This window comes from Myxine glutinosa, chromosome 6 (genome assembly GCF_964187855.1).
Source record: "Myxine glutinosa chromosome 6, kmMyxGlut1.1, whole genome shotgun sequence".
Classification (NCBI taxonomy): domain Eukaryota; kingdom Metazoa; phylum Chordata; class Myxini; order Myxiniformes; family Myxinidae; genus Myxine; species Myxine glutinosa.
Genome location: NC_136266.1, coordinates 187,389,514 through 187,412,135, shown reverse-complemented (window position 1 = coordinate 187,412,135; position 22,622 = coordinate 187,389,514). Strand labels below are relative to the sequence as shown.

General features: G+C 44.0%; 1 protein-coding gene across 4 annotated transcripts in view; it reads left to right on the top strand.

Annotated features, from left to right (window-relative positions):
* The window catches only part of LOC137429055 (uncharacterized), a 346,812-nt gene that overhangs the window by 36,510 nt on the left and 287,680 nt on the right, over nucleotides 1-22,622 (top strand). For all 4 annotated transcript variants that reach the window (XM_068119076.2, XM_068119074.2, XM_068119077.2 and 1 more), the window contains exons 3-4: nucleotides 2,218-2,771; nucleotides 18,417-19,482. In XM_068119076.2, coding sequence (XP_067975177.2) covers nucleotides 2,218-2,771; nucleotides 18,417-19,482 — 1,620 coding nt within the window. The remainder of the gene's footprint in view (nucleotides 1-2,217; nucleotides 2,772-18,416; nucleotides 19,483-22,622) is intronic.

The following is a 22,622-nucleotide window of genomic DNA, read 5'->3' as shown; positions in this document are numbered from 1 at the left end:
AAACCATTATGAGCAGATTCTGGCTCCTGGACTACTGACAGGGGACATGTATTGTAAAGCAAAGCACCGGCTGGGAACATGTATTTTGCTCAATTGTCTAGAAGATGTCGAACAAAAGTTACGATTAAATGATCATGATGATCATGATGATCATGATACTGTGAGTCATCGCTTTCGTCGAATCTCTTCCCCTTGTTGGCGTACTCACTAAGCATTGTGTGATGGCTGCATAGTCCAATGCGGGGCCCACAGCATCTACCACAAACATTGCAGGTATAGACTGGTTCTTGTGGAGATGGACGTTGGCAGGTTTTCCTTTCTTGCTTCCGCTGTCTCTCAATAGCAAGTCTCCCACATTCAAAGTGGTCCAGGCCTTTGCGGCAAATGTTACGCCAAGCTGGCGTGCTTATGGCCTGATGTTCCCAGGTAACAACTGGAATGACACGAAATTTGAGTGCAGTTAAGGACATCCTTATAATGCTTTCTTATCCACCATGTGACTGTTTCCCAAATTTGAGTTGTCCATAGAAAAGCGCTCTTCGGATTTTATGGTCTTCCATGTGTGTGAGGTAGCCTGACCAGCAAAGCTGGGCTTGCATCAGGAAATACTCAATTCCATGGATACGACAGCGGTCTAGGATTGAGGTGTTAGGTATTCTGTCTGGCCATGTGATGTCAATAATCTTATGAAGGCATCACATGTGGAATTGATCAAGGTGTTTGATATGGTGATGGTAGGGTGTCCAAGGTTCACATCTGTACAGGATTTTGTCGATAAGACACCGGTACGATAGACACTGATCTTGGTGTCCAGGGGAATACCACTTTCATGCCAAAGAGTGTCGATCTTCCAAAGGACACACATGCTTTACTGAGTCCTGATGTTACTTCGTCGTCAATCATTAAACTATTAGATAATAACTATTGCCTTGCTGATTGACTCACGATTGATAAAAGGCTTGTATGGAAAAGCACACGAGCTTCTCCCCATGTCGTGATGATGAGCTCTCTTTTTCATCCCACTTTGCAGTGTCTACCACGCTGATTGGCTAATAGTGTTCACACATTTACTTTATTACAAATATTCGCAAATACGCAAAGAAAGGCGAGACTTTATGCTGTATGAGTGCCGTTCTAGTTATGAGTGCCGATTTTTACCTCCGCCACTGAAGGTGGGCGGAAGTTATGTTTTCACCTCTGTCTGTCCATCTGTCTGTGAAAAGGATATCTCAAAAAGTTGTGGATGGATTCAGACGATATTTGTTGGAGAGGTTTGGTATGTGACAAGGACAAAATGATTAGAATTTGGTGAAGATCCTGATCCGAGAATTTTTATGTGATTCTTCACCATTGAGAGATAGGGACAAAAGTGATAAATAGCACGATATCTCAAAAAGTTATCCACGGATTCGGACGAAACTTTGTGGACAGGTTGGGTTTGTGACAAGGACGAATCAATTTGATTTTGGCGAAGATCTGATTTCTGATACGGATACGAATTATTTTTAAATTTCTTAGGTGATTCTTCAGCATTTATTGATTGGGCCAAAAGCGATGTATAGCATGATATTTCAAAAAGTTGTGAATACGTTATGACAAAACTTTGTGGATGAGTTGAGTTGGTGACGAGAACAAGCCGATTTGATTTTGGTTCAGGTCCGGATCCGGCCTATCAGTGGGATACAAAACGTAAACTGTTCAGCCTGGTCAAAGTATGCGCTTGGCCGAGTGTCATTCTAGTTTACAAAATCTGATGGTTTGAGCATTTTTGCATCCTCTGCTAATGGAATATACCTGTATTTGATATTGCCTATAGAAAAAAAGTACGTTTCATTTTGTCCAGACTACTAGAATGGTTGAATATCTGAGACTTAGACACTGATTTAAGAAAGAAAAAAAAATCAAAACTTTACCATTTAACTTTTTCTTTTCCTTTTTGACCCTTCACTTTATTATATCCGATGCATATTCTTTCCCTTTTTTTGCCCTTACCTATATATCTATACCTATATATCTATACCTTACCTATCAACCTTATATATCTACTTAAACCGCTGTGGTATCCTGTCTCATTTTCTTCCCAAATTTTTTGTTCTTCCTTCATTTCTTTTCATTTTCTTTTTTTTTCGATTTAGCTCTCCTCATCCTCCACACCATGAACTGTATAATGTGGAGAAAGTAATTTTTTGACTTATTTTGGTGATGTCTGTGTTGCAGGTGAAGCTTACAAACCATTATTTTCAGAAGAATGAGTACTTGTTGCTCAGTGCAATGCACAGATATGCTCCAAGACTGCATGTCATTCAGAGCAATGTTGTACCTTCCACCATTACTCACAAGGAGAAAAATTTCATTTTTCCCCAGACAGAGTTTACTGCTGTTACATCTTACCAAAATACCCTCATGACAGAGCTCAAGCTTGGGACCAATCTCGACACGAAGGGTCCGAAACAGTCAGATTACTTCCAGGAGTTACAGAGGAAGAGCTCCATCAATTCAACAGCTTCTGGTGCTGATGAGTGCTCAATCAAGAGCCCTACAGATGACTGTAAAAATGATCTTTCTGGGAGCCTGTCTCAGGAAAACTTGCTGCCAGCATTGCTTCCTGGCCAAGGAGTTGATGAAGTAGCTTTTTCTGATGAAGTAGTTTTTTCTGATGAAAAAACGAAGGAAGGTGATGATTATGAAAACAACACACACATTAATGCGAACCAAATGATGCAGCAGGAAATCGATGAAGATGGCTCAAATTTTGATGATTTACGTGAAAGGTATGGCTGTTATTCTAACTTGGGAAGACTTAGTAGATTGTTGGACTTAGATTTGTAATTATTGCTGCAACTGGTGATGGAACGAGGGGAGGTGATGGTGATGGTGTTGGTGTTGTACAATATTGGGCATGGTGTAGACCAGTGGTTCTCAAACTTTTTTGGACTACCGCCCCCTTCTGCCCTCTTGGACCGGCCCAATGCCCCGCTTGTCCTATCGTTCGTGGTCGGACACCCAGAATTTATGTAGATAGGAAGCAAAAATAACAGAAGCCAAATATTTTCTGAATAATATTTTACTTTATTTTACTTTACTTTTTATTTTATTTTGCACGACCTACAATGTTTCAGCAGAACAGGTCCAGGTGAGGCAAACTGGGAATCTGTTATCACAGGCCCAAATACCGTTAGTGTGAAGGGTGGGCCTGGTGACTCGCTGCGAGATTACGAACGTCTGGCTCCATCTCAGTGAGGTAGAGACGCAGATCGCCCCCCTTGGTAATGTCAAGGCGGTTTCGATACTTGGTCAGCAGCACCATCACGGCGCTGAACCCTCTTTCAACGAGGTATGATGTGGGGAACACCATCAGCAGCAGTTCTGCCTCTGTCCGCATTGCGGGGTATTCGCCCCGCTCCAGAATCCAGAATTTGCCGTATTCATGCTGCGAGAATCTTGCCTTCGCCTCATCATCATTGTGGAGGTTGATGATTTCGTCCTGTAATTCGTGCTTCACATCTTGAATGTCACATTTGAATGGGTTGATCACCCATGCTGGCACCGACAGTTCTAGCATGTCTCTGAAACGCTGCTCCATATCTCCATGAATCTTCTCAAGGTGATTGCAATAAACGAGCAGCTCTTCATCAGAAACAGCAGTTTCCTTTGCCAACTGGGGAAAGTAGTACATATCTCTGCGGCCGAGGGTTTCCCTGTGCAGAGTCGCCTTGGTTACGAACGCGCCGATCACTTTCTTTGCTTTAATCAGCGTCATATGGTCACCCTGGAGTTGTTTGTTGACATCATTCAGTATACTGAATATGTCCGTGAGGTAAGCCACATCATGCTCAATCGCATTCACTTTCTCCGATAGCTCCGTATCAATTTCCGACAGAAACTCGACCACTGTTGAGAAGAGGGCATGGAAACGGGTCAAACAAGCGCCTTTGGACAACCATCGAACTTCGGTATGCAACAGGAGCCGCTCGAATGCCTCATCGTTCTCCTGGCAAAGCTGACGAAACAGCCGATCATGCAGAGACGACACCTTTACTGCTTTGTTTTTATTTGATTCACTGCTTTGATTACTGTTTGGAGTGATGTATGAAGTCTGGTGCTGAGAGCTTTTGCTACAAGATGCTGGCGGTGCATGACACAGTGAATGGCGAACACGGACGGTACCTGGATCTTCAGAAGCGCAATAAAACCACGCTGGCGGCCAATCATCGCTGGTGCCCCGTCCGTCGCGCAAGCGAGAATGTTCTATATCGGTATGTTCTTTTCAGTAAAGTACTTCTCCAATGTTTGGAAGATGGAAGAACCCTTCGTATCGGTTTGGAGAGAGCAGGCAAACAACATTTCTTCCACCATTTCCTGATCACGGATGAAGCGAACGTAGCAGAGTAACAGAGCCTCACTGTCACGCAAAGTGGACTCATCCAGCTGGATGGCGAAGTGTGTGCTTCTCAGCTCACTACACAGCTTATCTTCTACATCTGATGACATTTCATCAATCCGCCTGGCCACGGAATCATTGCTGAGCGCAATCGACGAGAGAACTGGATTCGGATCCTGGCCCATAACGGTTTTTATCACTTCCCCAACAGCTGGTTTGACCAACTGTTCGCCGATTGAATACGGTTTTCCAGATCTGGCGATGAGCAATGACAGCTTATACGACGCTTCCAGTCCTTTATCCACGAGCTTTTGGCTGGCTTTGAACATCGTCGTTACCGTGGATCGCTTCTCAAATTTCTCTTTCAGCAATTGGAAATAGATTGGATCTTTCTGCGCGAGCCTTATCGCTGTGCGTTTTACTCATGTGCTCGCTCAGTCGAGATGGTTTCTTTGCTTCATTGGACAGTGTGATACCACACAACAAACACATCGGTAACTGTTTGTTCGTCGGAGATGGAATGAATCCATACTTGATGTATTCAACGGAATACTGACGACACTTTTTCTTTGAGGCCGACATCTTGAAGCCGACCGGACGTGAAGCTTTTTTGAATAACGAAATCAACATGCCAAAATGTCGAAAGACTAACACCAGCGCTAACACTGACTGTTCATACCTTGCCCAATGTCTGTGCTGGCAAGGCCAGGCTGTAAAGTTGAACCAGGCATGTTGAATAGTCCAGCACGAATAGAGTGTGTTATATCCCGCATAAAAAGATTCTTGCAAGCCGATTTGTTGAAATGGCACCACGTGACAAAAATTAGTGTTGTACTATTGGCCGCATTGGTGGCCAATAGTATTTCGCTGGTGTCATACACTATCATGTTTGTTGCGTGAGCATGTATGGACAAGAAAATACCTACACGACATCAGCGAATATGTGATCATAAAAACCATGCGGAGGTGGGAAGAATGTGGTCGTTGATTGGATGGCCAATTTGCCGAATGGCGCGTGGTAACCTGTTCAGACTGCAGGAAGCCCAATGAGCGCTCCAAATCGCCGCTGCTCCTTTAAATCGCCAGTGCCCCCCAAATCATTGCCAGCACCCCCCTACCGCCCGTGGACTCTGGAGCGCCCCCCTGAAAGTTCCCAGCACCCACTGGGGGGCGGTAGGGACCACTTTGAGAACCTATAGTGTAGACACTGGATTTGTCCAGATTTGAATCTTGAGTTCAGGTTTGTATTTGCAGATGTTTATTTGATCAAAAGTTCACTTTCGGCCAAGCAAAGTTCAAAACAAATAACCCCACCCTAACATTGAACGGATGGTCTTATTTTGGCGAAACCCGGTACACATGTTAGTCCATGTACAGTCATGGCCAAAACTATTGGAACCCTTGCACTTTTTTCAAATAACTCACAATTTTCTCAAAAAATACGTTGAAATTGACAAAATTATTTGGTCTCCACAATTATTTAGTTCACTGTTGATATTATAGAGCCTTTGTTTTTTGATTCAGAACTTAATAAATCAGAAAATAAAAAGAAAGGGCTTTGACAAAATTATTGACACCCAAGACTTAATATTTGGTAGCACAGCCTTTGGACAAAATAACTACAGTCAAGCACTTCCATGCCATGAATGGGTGGTTCCTGCGCAGCCACCCGGTTGCTGGTTGCATCATTTTTATGTGGGCGCATCTGCCGCTGAAGCAATGCCTCTCTATAACCAGTTATCTGGTGCTCATTGTGCCGACCTCAAGGATGACAGGCTGAGTCAACCCTACCTGCCCTTAATTCAATGGGATTCGAACTCAGGACCTTAGGATCCCAAGCCCACCGCCCTAACCATTAGGCCAACACCAGTTGATTAGCCATGAAAGAGCTTCCTACACCTCTCTACTGGCAGTTTGGCCCACCCACTTTTCTTGTGCAAACTGTTCCAGTTCTCCCAGATTTGAAGGGTGCCTTCTCCCAACTGGTGTTTTCAGATCTCCCCACAGGTGTTCAATGGGATTTCGATCTGGACTCATTGCTGGCCACTTCGGAACAGTCCAGCGTTTTGTCTTGAACCATTCCTGGGTGCTTTTTGAAGTGTGTTTGGGGTCATTGTCATGCTGCAAGACCCATGGCCTTCGACAGAGATCCAGCTTTCTGACACTAGTTTGAACATTACGCTCCAAAATGCCTTGGTAATATCCTGATTTCATGATGCCATGCACACATTCAAGGCACCCAGTGCCAGAGTCAGCACAGAAACCCCAAAACATCACTGAACATCCTCCATGTTTGACTGTAGGGAAAGTGTTCTTTTCTTTGAAGGCTTCATTTTGTTTTCTGTAAACATAGAGATGATGTGTTTTACCAAAAAGCTCTAATTTAGTCTCATCTGTCCACAGGACACTCTCCCAGAAGGATTTTGGCTTGTTCCGGTGTGTTTTGGCAAACTCCAGTTGGGCTCTCTTAAGTCTCTCTCTCAACAGTGGGGTCCTCCATAGAACCCCCTTTCATTGAGTTGGCGACGGATGGTGTAAGGTGAAACTGTCGTACCTTGTGTCTGAAGGTCAGCTTGAATCTGTTTGGCAATTGATCAAGGTGCTTTATCCACCACTTGAGCAATCCTTCACTGCAATCTTTGATCATGTTTTCTCTTGTGGCCATGTCCAGGGAGGTAGGCTAAAGTGCCATGTACCTTAAACTTCCTGATAACATTGCATACGGTGGACACAGGTACATCAAGGTCTCTGGAGATAGACTTGTAGCCTTGGGATTGTCCATGCTTGGCTACAATTTTGTGTCTGACCTCAGACAATTCTCTGGTTTCCTTTGTTTTCTCCATGCGCATTGTGCATTGCATGTGTGTATACACACAGTGATACAAAACAGCAGAATGACTCTTTTTTCTCTATTCAAACTGGTTCAATGAGTGATTTTTATATTGCAGGCATTTGCCACTCATCACAGGTGAGTTCAATTCCAAAGTAAAGGAGAATCACCTGCTTGAAATCTAATTATTTCTAACAATTTCTAAAAGGTGCCAATAATATTGGCCGGGCCATTTTAGGATTTATGTTTGGAATAAGGTAAGATTTAGAAAATTTTCAGCTTTTTTTGTTTTGTTCCACTGCAAACCAAAGAAATACAAATGTGGATACCAAAGTATTTTTTAGTTCAACAATTTTCTGGAAGAAACGGTGCATTATTTGAAAAAAGTGCAAGGGTGCCAATATTTTTGGCCACGACTGTATATCAATACGTTACTAACATAATTGCCTTCGATCGTTTTTTGCAATGAAATTTTTCTTCACTATTACCTAATTATACCCAACATCTCCAGAAAATTTCATGACGATCAAACTAATTTTCGATCCAAAAAACGCGATTTTTATTTTTGGAAAAATTGCCTTATGCACAAAAGTATTCTCAAAATCGGCGAAGGCAATTTGACGAATCGCCTCATGTACAAAAGTAGTCTCGAAATCGGCAAAGGCAATTATGTTAGTAATGTATCGATATGTAGTTTCTATCTCATTTCCCAGTGGTGTGAATTTCCAAATGCCATTGGTGGGTACCATGATTTTGGATTTGAACTCTTGAAAACGGAAGTAAATATTTTTTGTTTCTTTTTTGAAAAAAAAACAAACAACAAAAAAAGAAAACCTTTTGGAGACGTTTGCCTTGAGAGGAATGCCATCCAAGGCAATTAGCTGCTTGCAAGCACAGAGGAAATCTGATCGCTATTTCCATGCACGGACAATTGGCAAATCAGGGCAGGGATGACTGTATAGAATGCTTGGGAAATTTCCAGTAAGATGACCCTTTACCCTCATTTTAGATTGAGTTTGAATTAATACATTTTTTTTTTCTTTTTGTATTATAGAAACTGCCTGACCAATGCTAGAATAACCTGGGCATAAAAAACAAACATGGTCGGAGATCGGTCAGTAAGACAACAAAGTATTGAAGACTGAAAAATACAATTTATATTACTTTGCTTATGATTGGGAAAAGACTGACTGGTCTCTAGATGAGAGTATTTGGTTTGGTACTCTTTTTATGAATTGGGGTACTATTAGCAGTTTTCTCTGATGCAGACAGGAAACAAGCATTTGGACTAACAAAGCTTTCCCAAGGAAAATATATATATATATATATATATATATATATATATTTGTTTTGTTCAGGGCGATTAACCGCCACTGAATGGATGGACTGAACTGGCTTTATTTCCCTCAGGGGATGTTCAATTTATGGCAGTTATGTTCATGCAGAGCTGAGGAGAAACGCGAGACTGTTAAATCTTTTAAAACCAAACAGATTTATTCCCAAACAACAAAATGAATTCAATAATAAGTATATAATTAAATAATTAATCGATAAATGTATTGATCAATAAATCAAAAATACCACTTACAGCCAAATCACTTTTTCATTGTAGTGTCCGATTATTGATTCCTAGCTCAAAAGGTGCCTGAGATCCCCAGATGTGAGAGAAAATAAAAAAGTGATTAATAATTAAAAAAATCTAAATAATAATCTTAAAATAATTAAAAATATTAATCAATTGCCTTATAGAATACCTAAACCACCACCGTTTGATTTGAATGTGTAACTTAAAAAAAAAAAAATTAATCAAGTGTTTTGATTAATGAACAGGATTAAATAATTAAATTGATATGTGTGGGGAAATTACATGCCTAGACCAGGAATCAAACCAAGGTCCTCTGGAAAACACTACCAGTGCTCTGCCATCTGTGCTATCTGGGCGACCCTGACTGAGCATGTAACTTTCCCACACATATGATTGCCACTCTCTTTCCGTCAATGCTTCCGGGGCACTCACTGCCAACCATAGGAGCATCAACGGCCTGTCTGGGCATGTAACTTTCCCACGTATATCAATTAAATAATTAATCGATTAATTGATTCATCAATAAAGCCAACATACCATTTACAGCCAAATCACTTGGTCATTGTCCTGTCCAAATTTCAGCTTCCTTGCTCAAACGATGGCTGTGATATCGCCCGGACAAACAAACAAAAACAAATAAAGAAGAAAGAAAAAAAACCAAACAAATGGACTGAAAACTGAGTAGTCCCTTTCAGCGCACGTCATCGCCGGGCCCCCTTCGGTGTCCAGCGATGACGTCGTGCAGTGCCTCGAGATGGAATAGGAAAGGAGCGGTGTGCAAAATACAAACTTCGTCATGTAGATGTACCAAGTCCTAGTAGATGTACCAAGTCCTAGTAGATGTACCAAGTCCTAGTAGATGTACCAAGTCCTAGTAGATGTACCAAGTCCTAGTAGATGTACCAAGTCCTAGTAGTAGTGTACCTCATCCTGGTGGATGTACCTAGTCCTAGTAGATGTACCTAGTCCTAGTAGATGTACCATGTCCTCGTAGATGTACCTAGTCCTAGTAGATGTACCTAGTCCTAGTAGATGTACCATGTCCTCGTAGATGTACCTAGTCCTAGTAGATGTACCTAGTCCTAGTAGATGTACAAAGTCCTCGTGTGTGCTTTATTAACTCGGTGTAACATTGAATGGAGTCTACGTATTGTGTTTTTGGGGTATGGATGAAATACCTTGATGAAGTTCAGAACGTGTAGGTTTAGAATGCTCCGAATGTCGCGAAGAAGAAGAACCCACCTCGCTGTAAATTAAGTTAGGCCTACTGTCCGGGTAAGATTGTATATGTGTCTCCATACGAGGGGTGGCGCTATGCTAATTAGGTATGGCTTAAGGATAAACCCCAGTGTGTAATTGCCCTGTGATTTTTCCTTTCTTTGTTATTGCATCAAAAAGGGCCGCCACAATACCTACAACAGTCGCACTGTAAATGGACTCATTCGCTCACAACGCCGCCAGGGCTAACCAACACCCAGCACATTTGCCGATCGTCGCGCAAACCCCGCCTCATGGCCAACGACGTCATCTGAACATTCCCGAACGATGGTTGGACTTCACCCCTCCCCCTCGCCCCCCCCCCCCACCCCCTCGACGACTTATAATGGGGAGGACACGCCCCGGCCTTCGTGATTGAGTAGCGCTCGGAGATTGGACAGAGTGTGATGTCAGCGTGGAACATTCAAGAGTGAAGAAAAAGAGAAGCTGTCGTGCCATCTTTCTCTCTTGGTCCTGACATTTGTTGAAGACGGTCACATTTTTATCTCTCTTCTGGTCCTGGCTTTACGTGAGGAACGGTCGTTCACTCACTCTTTCCCTTTGTCTTAGTCGCTCTGGCAAACGGCTGTGTCTCGGGCCGTGTCTGTTCGTGAAACTTTGGAAATTGGAGGGAGGAGGAAGAGGAAGACGTCTCGCCCTTGCTAAATCTCTTCTCTCGGTCACGCGAGCAAACGGTCGCTGTTTGGCCTCGTGTACGCCTGTGGAGACGTTCCTGAGGCCTTGGCGCGTCGGTCGGAAGGGGACGAGCGGGAGAGGACCGGCAACACGCAATCCCTTCACGTCTGTGGCGAGACTCAGAGGAGCTTCGTGCCATTGCATGCATCTTTCCTGTGCGCGGCTGTGGGCCCCTTTGTGCTGCCGACTTCATTCGTTGGCCTCGCTTGAACAACAACGCTAAGTGCCGGCACTATAAACATCAAACAAGTCAGGAGACGACGATGGTTCACGAGCGAGCGGTATTCAATGACAATGGACGGACTATAACCGAAACAGGCCCGGACTGGGGGGGTCGGGGGCCCACTTGGCAGGTGTCGGCCCCCGACATGCAGTGTACATGCCTATTTACAAAGGGCCCCAATGCGCTGCGTGCGCAGGCCTTTAAGAGCCAGCTGTATGTAATTGTGTGTGGTGCTGGCCTGGAAATGTCCAAACGAAGGTTACTGACCTTGAAATGAGATAGAAAATAATGTATAATCAGTTATGAGGTTAGTTAGCCACACAATACCGAAAATTCGGTTCAATTCCGATGACTTTGAAAATTTGACCTTTGTGACCTTCAAAGGTCAAAGATTCTTAAATTTGTTGGAAAACTTGTATTTCATGATGTATGTGATAATATAAGATAATGTACGATATTTCACCCTATCGGGAAGCGAACAATGTAATAAAACGATCAAAAATTGACTTTTCTAAATTTCGTGACCTTGTGACCTTGACCTTGGGGCGAAAATGAAAAATCGAGCTCCACAGGGCTAGACACTTGACATTGGCCTAACCAAATACCGAAACCACTGTCAGATTCCACCAACTCCCTCGGAGAAGATGTAGCTTGAACTCGATTACCCCCTAAAAAGACATCTTTTTTGGGCGTCGCTCCGCCTACAATGGGCGCAATATGCCCACTCAAGGCAGGACACAACTAGATCATGATATCAACCTCCCACCCAAGTTTCATCAAGATCGGATGATATCATCGGGTAGTTATGCTGTGGACACACACACACACACACACACACACACACACACACACACACACACACACACATACACACACACACACACACACACACACACACACACACACACACACACACACACACACACACACACACACACACACAATGACGAATATAGTGGTCACTCTGATAACTCGTGAACCAATTTATTTTTACTTTCGTTTTCCCCTTGTTTATATACGAGTCTGAGTGGAGGGTTCCTCCATCATTTAGGAATTTTAGTTTTATCTCACCTTTCACTGTTATTTGCATTTATTTTCATTAAATCATTATTTGTTGAATTTTACTTTCCTTGTACTGTGGATTTTGCTGTCCCGTCTTCGTGTTTGTGGGTTCAGATTAATCCCTGCGTGTGGTCTGATCAGATCAGGCCTCAAACCTTCCCGCGCGTGTCACTACCGCCAAGCTGGGTATTGGTTGGGTATCCGAGTTAAAGCTCATTTTGGTCATTCGTCCTCTTGGGGACTTAACCCCGGGGACACGACAGTATTAATGCATTTTCATGTATTCGTGTTTTTATGCTTTGGCCCCTGAAGGTGGCCGGAGTCATTATGTGTTTGGGTTGTCCGTCCGTCCGGGCTAAACCTCATTTTTCTCAGCAACCATATGTTCGATTGAGACGAAACTTTCAGGATGGGAGTGACACCCATGCAGAATGTTTATATGATAATTGTGGTCACAGGTCACACGGTATGGCAGCCATCTTGGATTAAGCACAAATGATTAAAAAATAATTATTGGAAACCGCGGAATGTAAAAATTTGAAACTTGCCACATTGTCAAGTACTTCCAAATGGGAACAATACCATGATAATGATGACACCATCAGTGAAGTGGTATACTAGCCAAAAAGGTTTTAATCGAATGCCTTATCCTAAAAATCTGGAATTGCATGCATATTATGTTCTCTGACCTATTTGTATTGAAATATTAAATTTATGACTTCATAGGTCACATGGTTTGGCAGTCATATTGGATTGAATGAAAATATTAAATAATTATATCTCTGAAACCGCTTGTCCTATTGATGTGAAATTTTACAAATGTCATCCAACACCATTGTTGAATATCGTTTGAAAATTATGACATTGTAGGTCACGTGGTTTGGCAGCCATCGTGGATAGAAAAACGAACCTTATCCGATCAACATGAAACTTCACAAACATGATCCCCTACCCATACATATGCAGAGTATACATACATATGCAGATTTGATGACAAATGTCACGTGGTTTGGCAACCATATTAGCTTGGAAGCCGATATTTAAAAAAAATCTTCTCCAAAAATGCTTCACTGATCGATGTGAAACTTGTCCTATGGTAAAAATGTGATACTTCAAAACAGCTGAAGGGATTTAAACCAAACTTGTTTTTAGGACAGTGAACGAAGGTGTCTACCCATTGCCATGGGCAGGGACTATGCGGTGGCATATTAGTGACAATCGCCTTGCTCTCATTTGGGGAATGTTTTGGGCCTAAATATTTTTGTGGCCGTGGCCCCCAAAACTTTAAATCCGCCTCGGATTTGGTGCATCTTGAGTGGTCACCAAAATTCATGTCTGCTTATCATAATTTGCCTTGTTTTGTATTTAAGTGTGTGTTGTCCCATGTTGGAGTGATTTTTTTTTTTTTTTTTTTTTTTTTTTTTTTTGTATACAAGATCGAGGCTCGTGAAAGAGCGAACATTAATCACACAGAAAGACAAACCGACACATAAAACATATAACATCGGGAGCGGTAGACAAGATGGGGAGAGAGGGGGAAGGACACAAACACAACATTTGAGAGCAGGGACCGAGAGACATGGAGACATCGAGAGATCTGAGAGAGGGCGAGGGCTTTGGGGGGGGGGGCATGGGAAGGGGGGGGGGGCATGGGAAGGGGGCGGTGGGAGAGGTATAAAACACATGGACACTGCCAGGACTTCCAGGAAAGAAGTTGGAATTTCAAACAAGGTGGATCTGGGGTGAATTAGCGGGGGTAGAAAAGATCAAGGTTTTGGATGGGGGAAGATAAGAGATGGTGGTGAACAGCTGTTTTAAAGACCTGGAGGGAGGAGTGGGATTGAAGGGAGTGAGGGAGTTTGTTCCAGAGGCAGGAGAAAAGAGGAATGAAAGAGTGAAGGTGAGCAGAGAGCCGAGATTTCGGCAGTTTAACCATCAGAGGGTTGCTGGCAGATCTTGTGCGACCTGTAGGAATATTTGGGGGACAGAGCACAGAGAGAGCTGGGGGTGCAAGGCCGGAGAGGAGTCGGTAGAAGACAGAAAGACCACCTACCTGCCTGCGGTGAGTGAGTGAAAGGCCCTCAGAGATAGCTTCATCGCGGGAGATTCCAATAATTCTGAAAGCTTTGGTTTCAACAGCGTGAAGCCGAGCTAGGTGTGAGGCAGGAGCACCGGCCCATAGGGGAGAACAGTATTCCATTGAGCTGCGGATGAAAGCCTTGTATGTGGTGAGGAGCTCGGGTGTGCCGAGGAAGGACTTCGCACGACGGAGGATGCCCAGTCGGCGACTGGCTTTGGAGGCCAGCTTGGAAATGTGGTTTTCCCAAGAAAGATCATGGCAGATAGTGAGACCCAAAATCTTGAGCGACAGAACTTCTTGGAGAGGATTGTTGAGAAAGTAGATGGGAGGCTTGTCCAGTCGATCTTTTCGGAGAGACATAGTAAGAGTGTGAGATTTGTCAGGATTGAAAGACATGTTCCACTTGTTTGACCAGTCTGTGATTTTGTCCAGGTCTTCAGAGAGTGAGGAGGCAGCAGACTGCCGATCTGAGGGAAGAGGAATGGAGCGGCAGAGAGTGGAGTCATCAGCAAAGAGATAGAGAGGATTTTCGAGAGAGTCAGAGAGATCATTGATGAAGACCAGAAAAAGCACGGGGCCCAGAACACTGCCTTGGGGAACTCCAGCCTGAACAGGAAGAGGAGATGAGAGAAACCCATTCAGGGCCACACGTTGACGACGACTAGAGAGGAAGTCCGCCAGCCATGCGTGGAGATTTCAATGGATACCAAAGGAGGAGAGTTTGGTGAGCAGAGCGGGGTGCCAGACCGTGTCGAAGGCACGTGATATGTCGAGGGAGACAGCTCTAATTTCCTGTTTGGCATTGAGGACCTCCATCCATTGTTGAGACAGCAGAAGCAGCATGTCCAGAGTAGAGTGACCTGGTCTGAAACCAAATTGATGATCAGAGATCAAGCCATTGGAGAAGAGGAAAGATTTCATATCCGAAGCAATGATGGATTCCATGACTTTGCTGATAATTGGGAGAAGGCTGATTGGTCTGTAGTTGCTAGGATCTGTTTTTGCACCTTTTTTGTGCAAAGCGGTGATGTTGGCTGATTTCCAAGCAGATGGCAGTTGACCTTGAGCAAAAGAGAGGGTGAAGAGAACAGAGAGAGGGTGAGATAGAGCAGCAGAGCAGGATTTTAGGACCCGTGGGCTGATGCCGTCGGGTCCAGTTGCAGAATCAGAGTCGAGGGTTGACAGAAACTTTTCCACCTTGTCAGGAGGAAAGGACACGGAGTCCAGGAGCAGCAGGGTACGACTGGGTATGGTGGGTACAGAGAGGGATGGGTTTGGGACACAAGATTTAGAGGCAAACACAGAGTTGAGGCATTCAGCTTTTTCACGTGCCGAGTCAGCTTTGTAGCCGTTTGAGGTAAGGGAGGGGATGGAGGGGGAACAAACACCAGAAACGGATTTGACCAGACGCCACCAGGATTTGGAAGAGGGAGACAGATAAGAGAGTTCGGTCTTGAGAACGGAGAGATATTGTTTCCTGGCTCTCCTGAGGGTGGACACACACTTGTTTCGGGCTTTGTGAAAGGAAATGAGATTTCCTTCCGTTGGATTTGCTTTCCAGGAGACGAAGGCAAGTTGTTTCTGGGCAACAGCCTCACCACAAGATTCCGTGTACCATGGACGGGAGGGAGGGTATGACAACTGAAGACGAGATGGGATAAATCTGTGCATGAGAGAGAGCAATTTACTTTGGAAGAATTCCCAGGATGAGTTTATGTCAGAGGTGGTAGAGATGGGAGACCAGTCCAGATGATTGATGGCTGCTTGAAGACCGTGCCAGTTGGCCTGAGTGAAATGCCAGACTCGTCGACGCTGAGCAGGCTCCCTGAGGATGGTCAGAGAGATGTCCACTTTAACAAGGACATGATCAGATGATCCGATCGGAGCAGAAGAAGAGCAGCAGACATTTTCAGGGAAGTTAGTCATAACCAAGTCCAGAAGAGAAGATGTTCCGTTGACTGAGATCCGGGTCGGGAAATTGACAGATTGTGTCAGTCCCAGTGAGTCGCAGAAGTCCTTTGCTGAGGAGCCATGGCTGGTGAGAGAGGTACCCACACCCAGCCAACTGGCATGATGACAGTTGAAATCACCACATATGAGGAAGAGAGAGTTGGGATGAGTAGATAGAAGTTGGTCCATATCATCAGACAGCGAGATGTAGATGGAGTCATCACTGTTTGGTGGACGGTACAACACACATATGAACAAGAGGTGGGAGCGAAGGGGAAGCCGTAGCCAGAGGTATTCCTGGGGGTGAGGTGGAGAGAGTGCAGTGCAGGGCGAGTGAGGAAGAGAGTTTTTGATAAAGATAGCAACCCCGCCTCCAGGACGAGGCTCAGGTCTATCATACCGGAGGAGGGAGTAGCCCGGGAGAGATACTATGGAATCAGAGACATAAAGGAGGAAAGTTTCTGTTAAGCAGATCACGTCTGGTTTGACAGAAGCAACCTGTATGGAGAGGTCAGTTAAGTTTGAACGAAGGCCCCGGATGTTTGAGGTCCATACCGTTAATGAAGAGGAAGGGGGAGCATGAGATACAGAACAGGGGGGAGGAGGGGTAGGGTAAGATGTGGAAGAGGTGGAAGAGGTAGGGAGAGCTGTTGAAGGTGTGTCAGAGATTTCAGAATAGCTCGGAGAAAGGGAAGGATGGGGCGGACAAAAGGTTTGATGGTGATTGGGTGAGCCACAATGAGGTGTTATTTGAGGAGGGGGAAGAGCGAGGCAGAAGGTTGGGGGAGATGGAGGTGAGAGTTTGAAGGGGGAAGAAGCGGGGAGGACGCTTTGAGGAGGGGGAGTGAGAGGGGGGAAATTGAGAAGCAATGAGGGTGGGGAGATTTGAAGGGGAGGGGTGAGGGGGGAGTTTGGGAGGGAAGGGACAAGGGGAGGGATTTGAAAGGGATGGGATATGGGGGAGATTTGGAGGGGAGGGGTGAGGCAGGAGTCTAGGAGGGGAGGGGCGAGGGGGCGTCTTGGCGGGGAGGGGTGAGGGGGTAGTTTAGGAGGGAGGGGGCAAGGGGGGAGATTTGAAAGGGATGGGTGATGGGGAAGATTTGGAGGGGAGGGGTGATGGGGAAGATTTGGAGGGGAGGGGTGATGGGGAAGATTTGGAGGGGAGGGGTTATGGGGAAGATTTGGAGGGGAGGGGTGAGATTGGATTTTTGAAAGTGTACGATTTATGGGAAACGAACATTTATTGCAAAATGAGTTTCTTGTGACATTCGAGTTAAAAATACGTTTAAGGACGCTGGATGGAGGATGGAGTGCAGGAGAGTTTAGGGAATGTAGAAAAAAGGCACTATAGGAGATGGATATTTTTTTTGGGATGAATTGATTTGGTGAGCAAGTCGAAAGCAGCCTTTTAAAGAAGAAGAAGAAAAAGGTGTTATAAAATATGACGGAATACATAACTTGAGGGGAAAGTGTAAACATTGAAGGTTAATGAGTGAAAACTATCTGGGGAAATGGGGGAGAAACACGTGGTCGAAGAACGAACGAACGAATAAGAATGAATAAACGAATGAGAACAGAGAAGGAAATGTTATTTTTTTTTTTTTGAGTTGAGATTTACACAAGGAAGTAGGCTATGGGTGAAAAGTCTGGGAATACAGAGAACGAAAGTTATTGGATCACAAACGACGGACCGCTGAGAGAAAAACAAAGCCTCAAGGTTGTACAGTGCACACTGTACAAGGCCTCAAGACACGACACGAATTAACACGATTTTCAATACAGGTATGAAAGATTTGCACCGAAAAATCTTCGTCGGGACACAATATACGTACAACACCATAAATAGATACAGTTTTAACGAAAATACAAATGGGAACAATCACTTAACTTCGATTTCAAATCGTTCGCGACGCGGCAAAGGCCTTGCTCGCGACACGGCAAACAGACGATCAATTTATGAAAGATAAACACCGAGAAACAACCAAAGTTGCACACAATAACTTCACACACCGAAAGATAAATACAGTTTCGACAAAATACAATTGTGAACAGACTTAACTTCGAAAAACGTGGAGACCGTGTGGAGCTTCGAAAATCCCTCCCACCGTCTCCGAGATCTCGCGAGACCTCCGATGTGTATCTTTGCAATGTCATGTGCCAAATACAGTCCTGTTAATAAAAGTATTAATTGTTTACTTTCCTGTTTTAGGTCATGCTCATTCATTTCAAATGTGGGTTATCTTTGTGAAGGATAATGGTGGTTGAACATGTAGTTTTAATAATCTTTTAAAATGTTTGCACAAATTTAATTGTTCTCAAGTTGTTGATCATCCACCCCTGTTGTATTTCCAGTGGCAAGAAAGTAACAGAAATTTCCCAACTTAACAATTCCCTCGAAGCGATTGCTGAAGAGCAGTCTGACCATCACACTGCGTCATCCAGTGACCTTGAAGCTGCGCCCTCAATGAATGACGCATTTACCAAAATGGATCTGAGCAAAGGGAAGGCATTTGTGCTTTTGCAGCACTGCCCATTCCTCGAAGGTTTGGTTTCTTCCATGAGCCTTCCTGAATGTACAGCCGATATGGATTCCAACTTTCGTAAAATTAATTGCGTTCATGCCGTTGGCTCGAAAGTGAGAAGTGGAAAGGTGACGCCCACGTGCAGCAAGACGAACATGAAAGGTGTGGCAGTGGATAACAAGCATCAAGAGAAGCTGCCTTCTGAATCTAGTAGTTTATCAAAACTAGTAGAACAACAGCCTTTTGTGAGTCTGGAGTTATGCTCCGTTACTTGCCCCACAGTCAAAGTGAGTGAACTTCCCACTACGATGCTTACTTCGACCCAGACGTCAAATACTGCGGTAGACTGTAATGAAGTCGATTCTCGCTTTGCACCTTCATGTATTGAGAATTCTGGAGTTGAGTTCTCAAAGCCTCTTCAAAAATCGTGTTCGCCTACCGTCGAATCTTGCCCAGAAAGGACGGCGTTACAAAGTCCACAATGTATATCAGACCGTGATTGGACATCACCCTGGAATATAGGGCAGTCACTTGTACATTCGCAGATCCCTGGTGCCATTGTGAGTGGCAGTGCCAGCGTGCTGCCGGCAATGCTTCTGGGTAATACCGTTTCCAGTGCTGGCGTGTGGACTCCGCCTACAATACAATATGAGGATCGATGCACAGAATTAACACTTTCTCCTGCACCAATTCCATCTGCTACATCAAGCACGTTCACATCACGCTCTTCTTCACCCTTGACCTCACCCTTGGCTTCACCCAAGCTTAGCAAAGCGTCACCTGACTCGGGTATTAAAACGTCAATTGCACGCGCCAAGGTAACCTCAACTGTCACCAGTGAAGAAATGGAGGTGGATTTAATTGACGGCGTTGCCTTCTTCTCCTTTCCAAGCAAGGTTGGTTTTTCTTGTTTTAACAACTTTTTTTTCATGGTGTGTTTTGTCAGCTGAGTGGAAAATGATACAATGTTAAGCTGAGAAAAACTTGTATTTTAAGAATTCTTTTTTCTGTATACTTTGTCAAGGCTCATATAACAGCTAACACACAGAACATACAGCAAAGGGAGTAGGAGACAAGATGGGGTGAGAGAGGGAAGCACAACAACAGTAGTGAACAGGGACATCGGGAGCAAATACCCCTCCTTCAGTCATTTTTCACGTGATAAGCATGCGATACATGTGATGGCAAGATTAATGAATTGAGCAGAGTTGTGCTCATAATGCTTTCCAGTCTGTTTGTTTACTTGGGCCTTTCAGCATGCACTAGCTTTTGTTTTTTTAGGCCTGGGACTCTGCAGAAATATTTATTTATTTTAAATGCTGAGATGCATTACAGTGACTTTACATTGTGGCTGACATGTTCAGCTCGGAACGCAAATATAAATGTATGTACTGTCATGAAATATTTCACTTTTGACTTGATTTCTATTGTATTGCTGATCATTTTCCAATGGGATAATGCTGTATATATTTTATAGTTTTTTTTCTTTACGGCATAGCCCGTGGGGCAAAGCCATCTAGAACAGTGTTTCTGTCCGTATGTATGTATGTATGTATGTACACTAATCACGATCACCATGCTCTACCTTAACGTTTTTCATTCAGTGTGAAACACAAACAAACCAATTGTTAAAACGACCATCAAATATCAAAAAGTATAGGTGTTACGGGTCTTCCAACGACACAGAACGTATAGGCCTTAGGCTTCATGTCTCACCTTCATACCGCTTCAGACAAATTAGCCCAGGTTTATTAATGCAGTTGTATCGCTTTCGTAATAATAACGTTAATAATATAATAAATATAATCGTAATGTCAAATAATGAAATCAAATAATGAAATAGGCAGTTTACAAACTTGCTGCTGGTGGTAAATGACACTCCTTTCCTATCTTCCTTCTGTCTTGAGATTGCATTGGTGTGGAAGGCCTCATTGACCTCTCCATGAGGAGCAAGGTGGGAAGCTGGAACATTAGCTGTGTGAGGAGCCATACTCTATGGAGCCCAATATGGAATCCTTGGTGCGGCTCAGGTATTCATTAGCTGTACGGAGAATACCCAAATGGCATTTAGCCTTCGATGCAGGTTTTGAGATCTGGTCCACCCACCAAAGGTTATGGGCCTATGGCAGCTTGTGAGGCCAAGGAGTTCCAAGGACTGCAGTGGTTATCCAGTGAAGTGCAGTGAAACCTTTGTTGCCAATGCTTATGTGAGAGGGTGTGAATTGCCAGCATCGAATGTCATGTTCTTTGTGGCTACCAGTAGCTTATCTTGTCCACTTCTGATCAAAGGAAATCGGCAATGGTCAGCCTTTCAAAATAGGGATGAACCGTTCTGCACAAAATGATGCGTTGGTTTTCAAGTGAATGTTTAGATCATCGATTAGAGATCAAGAATAACCTTTAGATGCTCCCTTGAATAATTCCCGCCTGAAGAGAAAGATCTTTGGAAAGGATACCAAGACCACTGTTTGCACTTGTAAAGGAAATCAAAAAACCACTTTAACAGGGGGCCTTGAATAAGAAATGAAGACAACTTATAAATCAAGGCTGGATGCCAAACAGTGTCATAGGATTGAGTGACATCCAGAGAGAAGAGCCAAACCTCTTGCTTGTGGTTCAGGACATCCATACGACGGCAGAAGATGTAATATATCCAGAGGTGGAATAGCTCAGTCAGATGCCAAAGTTGTCAGAGATTATCTAGTTAGAGAAAGGAGAATGCCTGATCTGATCTAGGCCGCAATGATGGATTCCATTACTTTGCTTATGGGTAGAAGTCCGATAGTTTTGTAGATGAGGGGATCAGTTTTAGAACCTTTCTTTTGGATAGAAGTCCATATGTCATGGCCTTCTCAGTCACCAGATCTGAACCCAATCAAGCATTTATGGGATATTCTGGAACGACGCCTGAGACAGCATTTTCCACCTCCATCAAACAGGTGTGAGTTAATTGATTTTCTCTTACAAGAATGATCCCTAACTCTGGTCGACTGTGTGCCGCGGCACATGCAGACCCTACTGGTCACACGTGGTGTCCCAATGGGGTGGCCAACACTCTTTTAAGTGACTTTGCATTGGTGTTTCCATTTTGTCCACCACCTGTATATGGAACTGGCAGGATGCCAGGTTTTACTGGGTTGTTTTTTTTGAAGCATGCACACTGCATGTTTTTTGAGTTCCATGATTAAGGTGCAGCAGCAGCTGTTCTGTCAGTTCAACAGGGCCCTCCAGTTGGCGATGGTGTCCACCGATTCAAACATGTCATGCTGCAGGTTCCTTTATGAACACAAGTGTGTCCATGGTTTCCACTCTGTGTGCCTTAAGGTAGCCAGTTTTTCAAAAGGCTTCCAGGTAGACAACATTTGCAGTTTTTCCTCCTTCGGCCACAAACTTACGTTCATTATGGCTGCCATTTGATTCACAGTCTGCATGGATCATATTGGAGCACAGCTAAATGGAATGGTTTCTGCTGTCAGATATTCTTTAGCTATGCTGTTAAAGGCCCTTCTACATCAAAGTCCAGAGAGACTGCTGTTTGAGGTGATGACTCCTTTTGCAATATATTTCAGCATCAAACTCTAGTCAGAGGGGGATATTTTTTTTTTGTACTCTGTACTTTCACGTAATCGTTCTTGACTTTTGTCCAATGTTTTTGTTTGGCCTCATAAGACTTGTTTGCTTCTAAGACATGTTTATCCCTGTCAAAGCAAGACCTCTCTTGCTATGAAGAATAAATATTATACTCTTATGTCTGTGGGGTAGAGGAATATCGAGTCAGGTAGATCTGAATAGGTAACATGCTTCATCTGTCGCGATAGGGAATCTACCTTGTAATAGGTTCTGTGTGTTTAGTCCGGTTTGTCGGTTAAGGAGTATACCTGTGAACATACCAGGATGTTCGTGTGCTAGTTAGTTATAGGGATTAAAGATAACAGCCCTTGTGTCACACCTGGTAATCAAACCTTTGTCCCTTATGGCAACGTACACCTATAACCACTTAGATAGGCCCTTTATTGCACACAGTAATTAAATTCCC